The 13,850-nt window shown below is 56.4% G+C and overlaps 2 protein-coding genes and 1 non-coding gene across 3 annotated transcripts in view; all 3 read left to right on the top strand.

Moving 5' to 3' along the window:
* SPG7 (SPG7 matrix AAA peptidase subunit, paraplegin) overlaps positions 1-2,631 on the top strand; it is a 29,444-nt gene extending 26,813 nt beyond the window's left edge. Inside the window, 3 exon segments of the mRNA XM_026494574.4 lie at positions 346-512; positions 1,073-1,150; positions 2,271-2,631. Coding sequence (XP_026350359.1) covers positions 346-512; positions 1,073-1,150; positions 2,271-2,471 — 446 coding nt within the window. The 3' untranslated portion in view covers positions 2,472-2,631.
* A 5,128-nt stretch (positions 2,632-7,759) lies between these two features.
* Positions 7,760-9,995, top strand: RPL13 (ribosomal protein L13). The gene is made up of 6 exons (XM_026494575.4): positions 7,760-7,857; positions 8,046-8,158; positions 8,238-8,379; positions 8,566-8,739; positions 9,246-9,302; positions 9,814-9,995. Exons 2-6 carry the CDS (start codon positions 8,055-8,057, stop codon positions 9,970-9,972), a joined length of 636 nt encoding a protein of 211 aa, XP_026350360.1. The 5' UTR covers positions 7,760-7,857; positions 8,046-8,054; the 3' UTR covers positions 9,973-9,995.
* Positions 8,431-8,512, top strand: LOC113252581 (small nucleolar RNA MBII-202). The gene has a single exon (XR_003314932.1). It is a non-coding gene; the product is annotated as a small nucleolar RNA MBII-202 (small nucleolar RNA).
* Positions 9,996-13,850: the final 3,855 nt, after the last annotated feature.

Here is a 13,850-nt window from a genome sequence, read left to right as displayed (position 1 = left end):
CGGCCCACGCGGTTCTGGACCCTCAAAGTGCTGTCACACCCACTGTGTCTCCCGCGTGGGAGTGGGGGGGGGGGGTGTCTGAGGGAGGAATTTGAACCACGGGACAGTTTCCGTCAGTGGGATGTCCAGACAGGAAGTCGACATGTTCCTCACTCGTCCCCGGTGACACTGGGTTCACTGTTCACAGCTGGGCCTGTGCAGAGCTGGACGTGTGCATCCCAGGTAGTTAGAGTTCTAAGACTCTTAAGGAGGCGTGACAGGATACACTTGTCTCCTGGGCCCTCTGCCTGTGCCCTGACGTGGCACAGCCAGGAAAGAAACCTCTTGGTTGACCCCACACTCCAGGGGCTCAGGACGACCTGAGGAAGGTCACGCGCATCGCCTACTCCATGGTGAAGCAGTTCGGGATGGCACCGAGCGTCGGGCCCGTCTCCTTCCCCGAGGCGCAGGAGGGCCTCACCGGCGTTGGACGGCGCCCCTTCAGCCAGGGCCTGCAGCAGATGATGGACCATGTGAGTTTGCACAGCATGCTCGCCATTGGCCTCGCCCCATGGGGGCGATGGGCTCAGGAGGCAGGTCTCTCTTGGGTGCTGGCGCCGTGCCCTCTGCCACACCGAGCTGAGTGTGCCGTCGTGCGGTCCACATTGAAGGCGTTCCAAGTCGGATGTGCTGTAGCTCTCACTCACCGAGCGTCTGTTCTTGGGTGAGGACTTGCGTGGCTTCTGGTGAAACTGTCCGCGATGTGAGACCAGGAAGGAGATGGAACAGACGCGCCGATGATACCACCGGTGCCCCATAGCCGCCACACCTGCAGGACACGCTGCGTGCTTGGCCTGGTGCTCGTGCCACGTGGCAGCGGGCCCGGAGGAGAGCGCTGGGGGGCAGGCATCTTGTGTGGTGGCACTCCCCGGGATGGGGTAGGGCAGCCGAGCTCTCCTGGCCACGGTGAGAGAAAAGCTGCGTTCCTGTGCCTGCGGCTCCCTCGTGAGCTCTGGCGCCAGGGTCAGGCTACACAGGACACAGTGTGGTCGGCCTCCCTGCGAGTCACACAGCTGTTGTCTTTGATTGGCAGGAAGCGAAGCTGCTGGTGGCCCAGGCCTACAGGCACACGGAGAAGGTGCTGCTGGAAAACCTGGACAAGCTGCAGGCGGTAAGGTTCTGGATGCCCAGCCTGTCCCCACACGCTCCTGCGGGAGTCCTCCCAGCACACACAGCCGCAGAGAACGTATCCACTGCGCACTCCAACCAGCTCAGCTGCAGTCTCCCACTTCTTATACCTCCTCCTTCGCTACTTACTGTGAACACGTCAAGCCAGTCCCTTGAAGCAGGCAGAAGAACGTCGAGTTTCAGGGGTTAGCACCGTGTGGTTGGCCTCGCTTAGTCTTTCCTAGATCTTTAGTTTTTCTTGGAAAAAAATTATATATATATATATTTTTTTTCCTTATTTCTTTTCTTACTAATTTATTATCTCTATGTCAGACACGGGGCACGAACTCTCAACCCCGACACCAAGAGTTGCACGCTCAGGGGCACCTGGGTGGCTTTCTCGGTTAAGTATCTGACTCTTGATTTCGGCTCAGGTCATGATCTCACGCGTGTCGTGCCTTCAGAGGGTTGCTCACAGACCAGCAGCAGCTGCCTCCCCGGGGGTGGGGGTGGGGGTGGGGTGAGCAGTGCAGGGGGGGGGACTGAGCCAGAGTCTGCTGTTCACAAGGTCCCAGTGCCACACGTGTGCAGGACTCAGGCTTCCTGTGCAGGGCCCGGATGTCCTGCTTCTGCCCCGTTGGTGGGTGACAGGGCTGAGCAGTGGACCAGCCCTGCGGAGGGAGCGGCCATGCCTGTCAGAGGTGCCTGGACCGGTGTCCTGGTGGCCGTGCCTGAGCCTTCAGCCACAGGCTGCTGGTTGTGGGGTGCACACACAACTCATTGAGCGTGTTCTCCACGACCCCTTCCCACACCAGCACCCTCTCCCCACGTGCAGACACACACACACCTTGTTTGGTAAAGGAAACTGAAGTTGCTCCAGAAAACAGATTTGGAAGGGAAGCAGAAAAATTAATGAGGCCGGCAGCTGGGAGACCATCTCCAGGGTTGAGACAGGGAGGGATTCTTCGCTTGAGCTGCCTGCTTAAGACGCTGCTTCCCTGGGAAAGTGGCCTGCCCGGGGCGTCCTGCTCACAGACACCCCCTCCCTCCTGGAAGCTCTGCTCTCAAAAGGCCCTTCTGTGTCCTTGTCTGGGGCTCACACACTGCCCTGCTTGTTCCCTTAGCTGGCGAATGCCCTGTTGGAGAAGGAAGTGATCAACTACGAGGATATTGAGGCCCTCATCGGTCCACCACCCCACGGGCCTAAGAAGATGATTGCGCCTCAGAGGTGGAGCGAGGCCGAGAGGGAGAAGCAAGACGCGGGGGAGGAGGAGGCACCTCAGCAGCCCCCGCTTCGAGGGGAGGAGCCGTCTTGGCCCAAATAGTTGGGCTCCTTGACTGTGCCTGTGGGGACGTGGCATTCCTGCCAGACCCAGACCCACTGAGACTCAGACGTCCTACCAGCCCTCACTGGTCTCTGAAAAGGCTTCTGACATCTATTTATTGACTTTCCTCCTTGTGAGTAGTAAATGTCTCTGCAGACGATTTAGCTGTTTGTAGATTATTTCCCCCACGGGGAGGGTTATCCGTGCTGCGTACAGGTGCGCCTGTGGGTCTCAAGCTCCCAGGTTTGTGACGCTGTCGTCTTGTGGGTGCTGGGTAGATCCGGGGCAGCGCGGCACCGGGGCCCCGAGCCGCTTGTTCCCGCCTGGGGTCTGTGCAGGGGCTGTGTCTTCAGAATGCTAACAGATCTGCGATGAAAGGCCCCTCTGAGCTGACTGCTGCTCCCCCCCCTCGCTGGGCCCTGTCCTTGTGCTCATGCACCCACAGGGTCAGCATCGGGGACAGGGACCGGGCTCTGGAGCATTAAAACACTGCCACCTGCTGCTGTGTGGAGCCTGAGAGCCTCTCCTTGCTGGTCTGGCCACTGCATGTGGTGGTGGGGAGGGGACCTATGCCCTGAGACCTGCTGCGGTACTTTCTAGTAAATTCTGTGGGTGGAAATTCCATCACTGCACTACATGACCAGCTGTAACCCGAGAAAGGGTCGTGTGTTTCAGTTTATAATTTCAGCCACATGATAAGCTGTTGAAGAGCCCCTTTTGTAGGAATCTGGGGTGAAGGCCCTAGGACACCCTCTCACTGCAGGAAGTGGGGTGCACTCGGCTCCTTGTCCCCAGGGGTGTGCAGCACGCACTCAGTGTTCGTACCTGCTGCTCTCACTGCTTCTGCCTTCCCTGCAATGGTGCTGGGAGCCAGGGATGATAGGTACGTCCCGACAGACGGGTTGTCCTGCCCATCCCACACCTGAGGAAATGGCAGCACGTGGGCAGGGGCAGGTGACACCTGAGGGAGGGCACTCTGGCCTTGACCCCCAGTTCCCCAAATTCATTTCCAAAGATGGGCATGTGGTTAGGAGGGCTCTGGTCCCTGTGCCCCAGGGTGGCACCGTCTATACCCTAACAGTGGTTGTGGCCATTAAAGTGGCCTTTGGAAAATCGTTTGCTGTGCACCAGAAGACACTTAGGAATCGAATGTCAGTGGCGTGAAGAGCGGCCCCCTCCCCCTGGTGGAGACAGTGCAGCCTGACTCCCCCGCACTCACTGGTGTGCGAAGGCTCACAGCCACACGGTGACGGAATGTCCCTAGGGTGACTGACAGAAGCCAGCTGTGTGCAAACTTCTCCAGTTGTCCTAAGTGATGGCACCTGCAGGTCATCGGCCATCTGGTACTCAAGAAGAGCACCAGAAGTTATACCTCCTCGCGGACTGAGCCTTCTCCAACGGCACGTGCATCCCCAGAGCAGCCAGGCCACACCGGGCTGCCTGTGTGCTCAACGCTGGAGCTGGCGCCCTGACCCTCGCCCTCCACCCAGCACAGTGGGTATAACAATGCCTAACGGTAGCTTCTGGAACGCACTGAGAAAGACACATTTCTGTTTGTTAGTAATCTCTACACCCAACATGGGGCTCGAACTCATGACCCGGAGATCAAAAGTCACATGCTCGGGGCACCTGGGTGGCACAGCGGTTAAGTGTCTGCCTTCGGCTCAGGGCGTGATCCCGGTGTTGTGGGATCGAGCCCCACATCAGGCTCCTCCGCTATGAGCCTGCTTCTTCCTCTCCCACTCCCCCTGACTGTGTTCCCTCCTCGCTGGCTGTCTCTGTCTCTGTCGAATAAATAAATAAAATCTTAAAAAAAAAAAAAAAAAGTCACATGCTCTTCTGATTGAGCCAGCCGGGTGCCCCAAGAAAGACATGGTTTTTAAGTAAACACATATATTTAACACAGACATCCTCAGAAAACTGAAAAGTATTAAGAGAAATTAACATGGTCTGAAATAATACAAACTGTTCTCCACTGTAATGTATACTCATGAACAAACAGGAGTGTTTTGTTATGCTCACTCGAAACTTACTTTGGTTTTGGCGTAAATGACACACCGTACTGGTTTCAGGTATGCGACCCGGCATTCATGCGTTCAGGTGCAGACTGCTGAGTGAGCCTGCTTAGTATCTGTCATCACGCAGACATTTATCACATTCTAAGCAAGTCTTAAATAAAACACTGATGATTCTAACACTGATATTCTTTCTGCCGCCTCTCCCTGACATCAAGTGCTCCGTCAGGTTTTGGGACTCTGAGTGAGCCTATGGCTGATCTCTGCGCAGGCCACGGTTCTGGAAAACAGAGATGCTGGCTAGTTAGGAGTTCTGTGATTATGCAGCAAACATTATCCTGTCCTAGCTGTTATTGGGCTATGCTTTTCTTTTAATTATTTATTTGACAGAGAGACAGCCAGTGAGAGAGGGAACACGGCAGGGGGAGTGAGAGAGGGAGAAGCAGGCTCCCAGCGGAGCATGGAGCCCGATGTGGGGCTCGATCCCAGGACCCTGGGATCGCGCCCTGAGCCGAAGGCGGACGCTTAACAACTGAGCAACCCAGCTGCCCCTGGGCTATGCTTTTCCTAACTCAACAACCAGCCCATACTTATAGGACCTAGCATGCTAATTTTTACAAAGTGTTTTGGGACATAACTTTTAGCCCAAAACACTATAAAATCAATTTGCTGCTGATACTAATTTAAAAAATAAGGCTGTGTGTCTGAGAGGGCTCCAAACACTACTGTTGACTGTTGTAAGTGGGATTTCTTTGAAGCCAACACCCACGGCACCAGCTGGAGGACACCAGTCAGGTATAGGTACTGAATGAGCAGGCTCTGCTGTAACGGGCTGTCTTGCAAGGAAGTTCTGGGAGGCTGTGCAGAGCACCCTCCCACAACTTCGAGGTGTCCATCCAGGAACTGCTGGCCACCTTGAGTGCAGCTCCCAGGGGCATTGGGCATTAGCTAGCGCTTTCAGTGGCCCTTGCAGGCCCAAGTCTGGGACAAAAGCCCTGGAGCAAAGCTGTGGCTGTGGAATTCTGTGCCCAGGATAAGGCCTGTCCCTATAGCTACTGGTTTTTAAAATGCCCGAGCCACCCAAGTCTTTGTATCAGGGCCCCTGCTTAATAGTTGACACCGTTCATTCTCCTGTCTTTCCCAACAAGAAAGCTGAGCCTGTCCCCAGCGGGATTTCACATCAGAACCACTCTGACCTCACTATTCTGCACCCTCTTCAGAAGCTGTAAGTGTGTGGAGTATTCAAGCACGGGATACTGGAGTCTGCGCCTGGCATGGTGTGCACTGGAGACCAAGATTCTCCCATTACAGCCTCACTCTCTTACCGCTAACTTGATTCTGATCAGTGTTTCTATTTTCAGACCTCTGTCCCCCAACCAGTGACCCATGGCCACATCTTAACTATGAGTGGCTAGAGCTCAGGTGGAGATGTGGGTCAGGGCAGATGGAACTGCAGGAGTCTGGCGGGGGGGAGGCTGTCTGTCCAGAAAGAGAAATTGGGGGGTAGGGATAGGTGTGTGTTTGAGATTAGTACGAGCAATGATCCACTGAAAGGCGTCTGAGAAAGACATGGGAGGTGCAGGCTCACATTCGATAGATTACATTCAAAGAAAAAGGTCATGGGCCAAGGCAAGTGTTTATTCCAGTGTTTTCTCCAGCATCGCTCTGCTGCAGTGACGCTGCCACAACAGACTGTGGGTTCACGCTCCAGTGCCACTCGCAGACAGTGACACGAGACGGAGGAGAATCCCTCTCCAGGTTTTCGTGAGGACTGAATAAGGAACCACCCCTCTTCCCTCTACTGCACTGCCTTCGCCACACGCGCTCCTAGCGCATCACAGGGAAGCAGAGCTGTGTGTCGTTCTCACCTTGTGCTGGGCGCTGGCGCTGTGTTCTGTGACCTTAACAGTGAGTCCTCCCACCTCTCAGAAGGGAAAAGTTCAAACAACGTGCCAACGCCTCGAAACCTGTACTAACGTGGAACCCAAGCCAACTCCACGGCCACCTTCTCCGTGACTTGTCACTGACCCTCCAGTTCGTGAAAGTGGCAGACCACAGAGACTTTAAACTCCACCTTCACTTCACAGACAGATACCACTTCCAAGTTTGTGAGAAGTGCTTTCACTAACAGCCTTGCATGTGCTAACAGCTGTTGCTAAAGCGGGGCTGATCTGGCCCTTGTTTCCTCACCGGGCAGACAGGGCCAGGCTTGGAACTTTCCATGTAGGCTCAGTGCGTTTGTCTGAACGGACTGCAAGGGCCCTGTATATCACACCGGTTCTGTGTCCCTGCCCAAACCCGTAATCCCTCAGAGCACCTCACCCCGACTTTCCTAACACGCACGGGTGACTCAACAGGCCAAAATCTGTATCAGCAGCCTATTTACTTAGGGACGCACACAGGCCTCCAAATGTCTCATTTTGTGTCATGACTTCGAATGTTGACTACGTTTTATTAGGAAGAAGCCTGGTGTTTGGGGCGACGGTGGGAAAGAAGGGTTCCTGGGACGTAAAGGCGGTTTCCTAGACTCGCCCTGGAGAACAGGAGACGCGGGGGCACGGGTCATGGAGCTGCCTCTGGCTACTTGGCATCTTTGTATGCCGCTCGTCTTGTGCAGGCGGCAGTCTGCAACCGGACCCGCATTCTCAGCCCCAGCTGCCCGCCCTCAGGGAAGGTAGCTGACCCCTCCGCCAAGGAGAGGCGGTTGTGCGGCACTGCGTGAAAACGCCCGTGAAGTACTTATGCCCCGCTGAGAGCAAACGCGCAGTGTCAATTCTGTGTAAAGAAAGAAGCACAAGAGGCGCTGGGTGGCTGGGCGGGGGGGAAGCGTCTGCCTTCGGCTCAGGTCATGATCCCGGGGTCGTGGGATCGAGCCCCCCGTCCCTCTCCCTCGGCTGCTCCCCCTTCTTCTGCTCTCTCGCTCTCTTTTCAAATAAGTAAATTTAAAAAAAAAATTTTTTTTTTAAAGAAAGCAGCACAAATGTTTGAAAAGGATGGAAAGCACGAAGACCGGCACGCGGAGGCGACCTTTTAGAGTCAGGGGCACGTACCGAGTCCCGTGACGTGCGGACGCAGGAAAGACTCCGCACCTAAAGCGCCACTGCTCTCCCCTGGCCTGGGCGTTCCTCTTTCGGAGCCGCGGAATCCCGCAGCAGCCCGCCGTGGACCCAATACGGCCCCGCGTCCGGAACGCGGCGGGCGAGACGCGCCATATTCGCCCAGGGCGAGGAGGACGTGCATCCGTCACTTCCGGGACCCCCGGCTCTGATTGGCCAGAACGCTTCGGCGCTTTTGATTGGCTGAGCCCAGTACCATCCCAGGGTGCCTTGCGGCGCCCGTTCTTTTCCGCTGGCCGTTCTCCCCCGGAGGAGGTGAGTGTGCTGGATCCGGGCGTCTTTGCCGGCGTGGCGTCGCGTCGCATCCGCTGCCATCCGCGGCCATCCGTGGCCATCCGCGGCCATCGGCGGCCATCGGTGTAGGGCTGCTCCGGGCGCGGCCGCAGACGGAAGAGGGCCGTGGCCCGGGCCCTGACTCGCTCCCCGCGCCCCCACGCCCGTAGGCAGCAGCCATGGCGCCCAGCCGGAATGGCATGATCCTGAAGCCCCACTTCCACAAGGACTGGCAGCGGCGCGTGGCCACGTGGTTCAACCAGCCGGCGCGGAAGATCCGCAGGTGAGCCGCGGTGCGGGCTGCTGGGGGGGGCCGCACCCTCCCCTGCTCGATGAGCGAGCCGACCGCTGTGTGTGCGCAGGCGCAAGGCCCGGCAGGCCAAGGCCCGGCGCATCGCCCCGCGGCCGGCGTCGGGGCCCATCCGGCCGATCGTGCGCTGCCCCACGGTGAGGTACCACACCCGAGTGCGCGCCGGCAGGGGCTTCAGCCTGGAGGAGCTCCGGGTGAGTGCGGGCGCGGGGCGGGGCGCGGGGCGGGGCGGGGCGCGCAGTCCGTGATGACAGTCTCCGGAATCGCTGTACTCCGTGATGAAAGTACGCGCGAACCCTTTTCCATCTGACGGCTGAGCGGCCCGGCCGCCGCCCGGCGCCGCGGGCCCCGCGGGGGCTTCATCCGTGTGTGTCGGGCAGGTGGCGGGCATCCACAAGAAGGTGGCCCGCACCATCGGGATCTCGGTGGACCCGAGACGGCGGAACAAGTCCACGGAGTCCCTGCAGGCCAACGTGCAGCGGCTGAAGGAGTACCGCTCCAAGCTCATCCTCTTCCCCAGGAAGCCCTCGGCGCCCAAGAAGGGCGACAGCTCTGTGAGTGCCCGCGTCCTGGCGGCCCGCCTCTCCTCGCCCCCCAGCGGGAGCCGCGGGGCGGGAGGGGGAGGAGGCCCCCGGAGGTCGCGGTAGCTGTGCCGGCGCCGGAGCACGTGGGGCTCTGTCTCAGTGATGGCCGGCTGTCAGCCACGAGCCGGGGTTTTCCGTGTTTACCCGGAGTGTTCTGTTGTCTAAAGTGCCTCAGATAGGGAGGACGTTCCTCCAAAACGTTGCCGAATGAAGTCGAGGGTGCCCAGCGGTGCCGGCTTCCTAGGAGGTGGGGTGCGGCGTGGCCTCCCGCCGGCGGCTGTTGCTCTGCCTTCCTCCTGCGTTCCCACGTGGGGGCTCTGGCCTGTGCTGCTGCTGTCAGCGTGGGGGGACGGGGACCCAGGCCCACCGCGTGCGTGCAGGAGTAGGCGGGGGCGCCCGGTCAGAAGGGAGGCTGTAAGCTGCAGCCCTTGGGTGTTGGAGCTGAGCCCAGGTGACTCCCTTCTCCCTACAAACAGGCAGAAGAGCTCAAATTGGCTACCCAGCTGACAGGACCAGTCATGCCCATACGGAATGTAAGTGGGGTGTCTGGAGGATCGGCAAGTCAATGTTTTTGGGGTGGAATTTGGGTTGAAGTGTGGCAGCCAGGCCCCGTGTGACGTTTTCTGGGTTTGTGAAAAAGAAGCCTTTAACTCTGGGAGGAACATTCTCCTGCATTCTTAGCACGTGGGCTCCTTGAGGGAGGGCCTTGCCCTCATCTTTGGGGCCTCCCTTGTCACGTACACTCAATTCCCAGCATTTGAAAAGGCCAGACCAGGTCACTCTGGACACGTTGGTGACCTTGCAAATGACTGGGCCCTTGAGGTTCTTCTGGCAGGAGAGGTGGGCCCAGGACTGCACACATCTGAGGTGGCTGCTTCTGCCGTGTGTTTGGGGTGACATTCCAGGGAGGGTCATTATAAACTTTCCTTGGCGGTTTCAGTGTGGCCTTTCAGTGGTGGGCGGGCAGACCTGCTACCTCCTCCAAGGCTTCTGCTGACATTAGATCCTAGGTAAGGGTTTGACACCCCATGTGCTCTGTTCCAGGTCTATAAGAAGGAGAAAGCCAGAGTCATCACAGAGGAGGAGAAGAACTTTAAGGCGTTCGCCAGTCTTCGCATGGCCCGTGCCAATGCCCGGCTCTTTGGCATCCGGGCAAAAAGGGCCAAGGAAGCTGCAGAACAGGATGTTGAAAAGAAAAAATAAAGTGCCATTGGCAACTTGTGATACCTGCAGTGTCCATGTGATGGCGGTCTCCTCTGAGGGCTTGGGGGCAAGAACTTGGGGAACATGTGTCCTTCCTGAGGGGACCTGGGACCTGGCAGGAGTGATGCCATCTTTGCAGGGCAGCCCCAAGACTGTTGCATCTTACTTTCTATGCTTTAGGACTGTTGATTGAGTAACACGAGTACTCTTCTTGTGGAGGTGTTGCAAAGAGTGATTGTTAACCAGAGTAGTTTCCGGGTACTTGAGCATGTTGGGGTTTGGGGCCAGGTCTTCCTGGGCCTGTCTGCACTTGTGCGTGCAAGCTCTGGTGTGGACGGCTGGGGTTTGGCTGCCGCGAACCCATCTGCAGGCTACTGTGCCTGTGTGGCAGCTAGGCAGAGCCGGGGCAGCCTCGGTGCCTACGCCAGGCCTTTACCTGGATCCCTTGTGGCAGCGTGGCACCCAAGTTCCTTTGAAACCACAGCTTGGATTCTCTCCGAGTGAGATGCTGAGATGGGGCCCCAGCAGGGCCTGCTGTGAGGAACCGCTTTGGGGCGGTTTGGGTTGGACCCCCAGCCCTGCAGGTGTAGGTCTTTACTAACCGTGAATGCCTTCTGCTGCGCTGCTGGTGTCCTGCACCTGGTTCCTGTTTGGAACCAAATCCCAAGTATGTTTTCGTCTAATAGATGATTTGGAAGGCTTATTTACTTTTCTCACAATGCGGTTTATGAGATACCAATTTCCATGCTCCTTTTTTGCGTTTGGAAATGGAGGGGTGGGAGCCTAAGCTGCCTCCATGACGATCCCGGGCAGAAGGAATGAGGTGGAGCTGCCTGTGGAAGGCCCTGTGGCCGTGGTTCCCACTGGTTTGTGCTAAAGAGCTTTTAAGGAGCTGGATTTAACTTACCCGATGGCAGGTGGCCAGACCCCTGGATGCAGTCTTCACTGGTTGAGCCCAGGCCTCAATAGGGCAGGGCAGGGGTCCCCGTGCTCCAGCCTCCGGTGTGAGCGGAAGAATCAGTCACGTGCCTTTAGACATTGCTTCACCTTCATCACCTGCATGCCCCGTTTCCCTTCTGATGTTGTGTTACCAGAGCGAAGGGTCCTTCCGGATGCAAGGAGCACCTGGAACAGGTCGGCACCCACTGGTGAGTGAGTGTGCTGCAGAAAGGCTTGGGGATGTGCTTTAGGACTCTGCTCACTGGGTTGTCCACGCTTCTTGGTGGCTGCCCTTCTCACCATGTCCACTGGTGGCAGCACCTCTCCTGGGTCACCTTGACCAAGCCGCTTCCCGGAGTCCCTTCTACTCCATCACTCAGCTCAGTGCCATGGATGTTGGTAAGCCGGACGGGCCATCTGCTGAAGCCAGGCAGGAGGGAAGTCTGGTCTTGTGCACCTGGGGCCTGTGAGCCAACAGGAGGTTCAAGGGGGCTGTGCAAGGTGCCAGGGCCCAACCACAGGGGTCCACTAGAAGCCCTGGCCTGAGGCTGAGGAATGACTACCCCCTGCGGTCCAGAGTGCTCTTGGGGGAGGTCTGTAGGTGTTTGCATCAACCGGGACTGAGCTAGGGTCCCTTATGCGAGTCATGCAGGACGGGATTATGGATGGAGGGCTCAGCTGGCATCCCCTGTGAGCTGTGGCGCTGTCTGGGAAGCAGCGAGTGTCGGCCCTACCCGTCCTAAGGCTGAGTAAGTCTTCCAGCGAGGTGTTGCTGACCAGCGTCCAAACCCTAAGTTCATGCTGGTGCCCTGGTGAAGCCCTGGCTTGTGACCAAGACCTTGTATCTGGAGAGACGCTGAACTCACACTTGGTAGGGATGCGGGGGCTGGGGGGCTGCTTCCTCTGTGTCTGTGTGTCTGCTCCAACTCACCAACGCCAGGGTGACGGGGTCCTCTGTCCACTGGGGTAGCAGGATTCCAGGGTGGCCTTGGGATCCCAGCTTCTGGAGGATTTCCCCTTGAGCATGGGCAGAACTGTGCCTGAGAGAGGTGGCTCCTGACCCTGCCATGTGTCTGGCAGGGCCAGCCTTGAGGGAGCAGCCACTGGTGAGGGCCACAAAGCAACGAGAAAATGGGGCCTCCGTCCTCTCTGGGTGAGGAACTGGATTCCACCAACCGAGGCCTTTGCTGAGATGCGCCTGAGCAGGGAACCCAGCTGTGGTCTGCCTTCATCTGTGTGCGTGGTTAATTGGAAAGCCAACCCAAGTACAGGCACTGTTTCCTTTATCCCTCTCTGCCTCTGGGTGGAATCCCATCAGCGGGCGTGGGCTCCTTATGTGGCCACCGCCCCTTTGAGAAGTGGGCGGGGGTCAGGACGGTCATCTGTGGATTGCAGGTGCGCTTTGGGGTCAGATTCCCAAAGTAGCTGCAGGTGTGTTTGTTAGCAATGCCCACGGCGGCCAGTGGGGGTGCTCGGGCTGGAGCTGCCCACAAGATGGCCCACGGGACACTTTTAAGTCTTTGCCCGTTTTCAGGTCAGCCTTGCTCTGATAGGAGTTGCAAATATTATTTCTCAATTTCGTGTTTATTTTTCTTCTTTCTACTGTGATATTAAGGTTTTTCTGTAACCTTCCCGAGCTGTCTTTTCGTTTTTTGATTATCTTAAAGTTACCATATGGTATTTTTTACTCTGGAGAGAACATGTACGGAGGGTGCCACCTTCCCAGGACAAGTTGCGTTTCACATCTGTATCCTATAGTTGCTTTGCTAAAATATCTACAATTGTGGTATTTTTATTTATTTTTTTAAAAGATTTTATTTATTTATTTATTTATTTGAGAGACAGAGAGAGACATGGTGAGAGAGGGAACACAAGCAGGGGAAGTGGGAGAGGGAGAAGCAGGCTTCCCGCCGAGCAGGGAGCCCGATGCGGGGCTGGATCCCGGGACTCTGGGATCGTGATGTGGGCGGAAGGCAGATGGTAACGACTGAGCCACCCAGGCGCCCCGGCAACTGTGGTATTTTTAAAAGGAAGAATTAAGATTAACACTAATTTCCACTTACTTGAAACTGTTGTGATTTAGAGGAAAACTTCCGTTGTTTTAGATTACATAGGCTTTCCCCCACTTAACTGAACTCAGCTCGAGCCAGGGAGTGGAAGGGGGTACAGGTACGTGCAAAGGGCTAAGGGCTCTTCTTTTCTGGTGTCTCACACATTTGTTTTTTCATTTGTAGGAAGTTGTACCCATTATATTTTCTGTTATGGTTTCTGGGTTTATTCATTTTCTTTTTTTAAGTTATAGAAGAAAAGTATGCTCTTTGTTTTAAAAAAAAAAGGGGGGGAGAGAGAAAAGCATGAAGAGAAAAGTGTCCCTTTTCCATCTCCGCCCTCCAAGCCCCAGAACGACTTATGGTTTATGAGTTGTTCTTGTAGAAACACCTGGGCCTTGGGGCCCCCAGGTGGCGCTGTTGACGAAGCGTTTCCGCTCGGGCCAAGCGCTCAGGCTTGTGAGACCGAGCCCCGTGGCAGGCTTGGGACTCTCTCCCTCTCCTTCCCCTCCTGCTTGTGCTCTTGCTCTCTCTCTCTCAAATAAGTAAACAGATCTTTAAGGAAGAAACAAATCATTTGGGCCTTTCGTTGTGTTGTGGGGGCTTTTGTTTTTATGCTGGCTCCGTCAGAAGAGTACGTGGCTCTTGATCTCAGGGTTGTGGGTTCAGGCCCCACATGGGGTGTAGACATGACATAAATAATAATAAAAAGCACACAGAATCTCACTGTGTTAGCTGTACCGTATTGTATCGTGCCTGCCCACCCAGGTCTCCCTCATTTCTCTCCCATGTCTACAGGGGACCCCGTGAAGGATGGGTGACATTTGATTTAAATAGTCCTCTGTGGGTGGGGAACACTGGAATGCTGCTGTTTTTGTTTTTAAGATTTTT

Source organism: Ursus arctos, unplaced genomic scaffold (genome assembly GCF_023065955.2).
Source record: "Ursus arctos isolate Adak ecotype North America unplaced genomic scaffold, UrsArc2.0 scaffold_19, whole genome shotgun sequence".
Lineage (NCBI taxonomy): Eukaryota > Metazoa > Chordata > Mammalia > Carnivora > Ursidae > Ursus > Ursus arctos.
Note: the sequence above shows the minus strand (reverse complement) of the source record. Positions and strands in the feature narration are given on the sequence as shown.

What these genes read in the sequence shown, in the direction of transcription:
- RPL13 (XM_026494575.4), top strand. Translation starts at nt 8,055, where the DNA reads ATGGCGCCCAGCCGGAATGGCATGATCCTGAAGCCCCACTTCCACAAG. An exon ending in CCGGCGCGGAAGATCCGCAG is followed by an intron (nt 8,159 to 8,237) that starts GTGAGCCGCGGT and finishes GTGTGTGCGCAG; the next exon opens with GCGCAAGGCCCGGCAGGCCA. An exon ending in CCAAGAAGGGCGACAGCTCT is followed by an intron (nt 8,740 to 9,245) that starts GTGAGTGCCCGC and finishes CCCTACAAACAG; the next exon opens with GCAGAAGAGCTCAAATTGGC.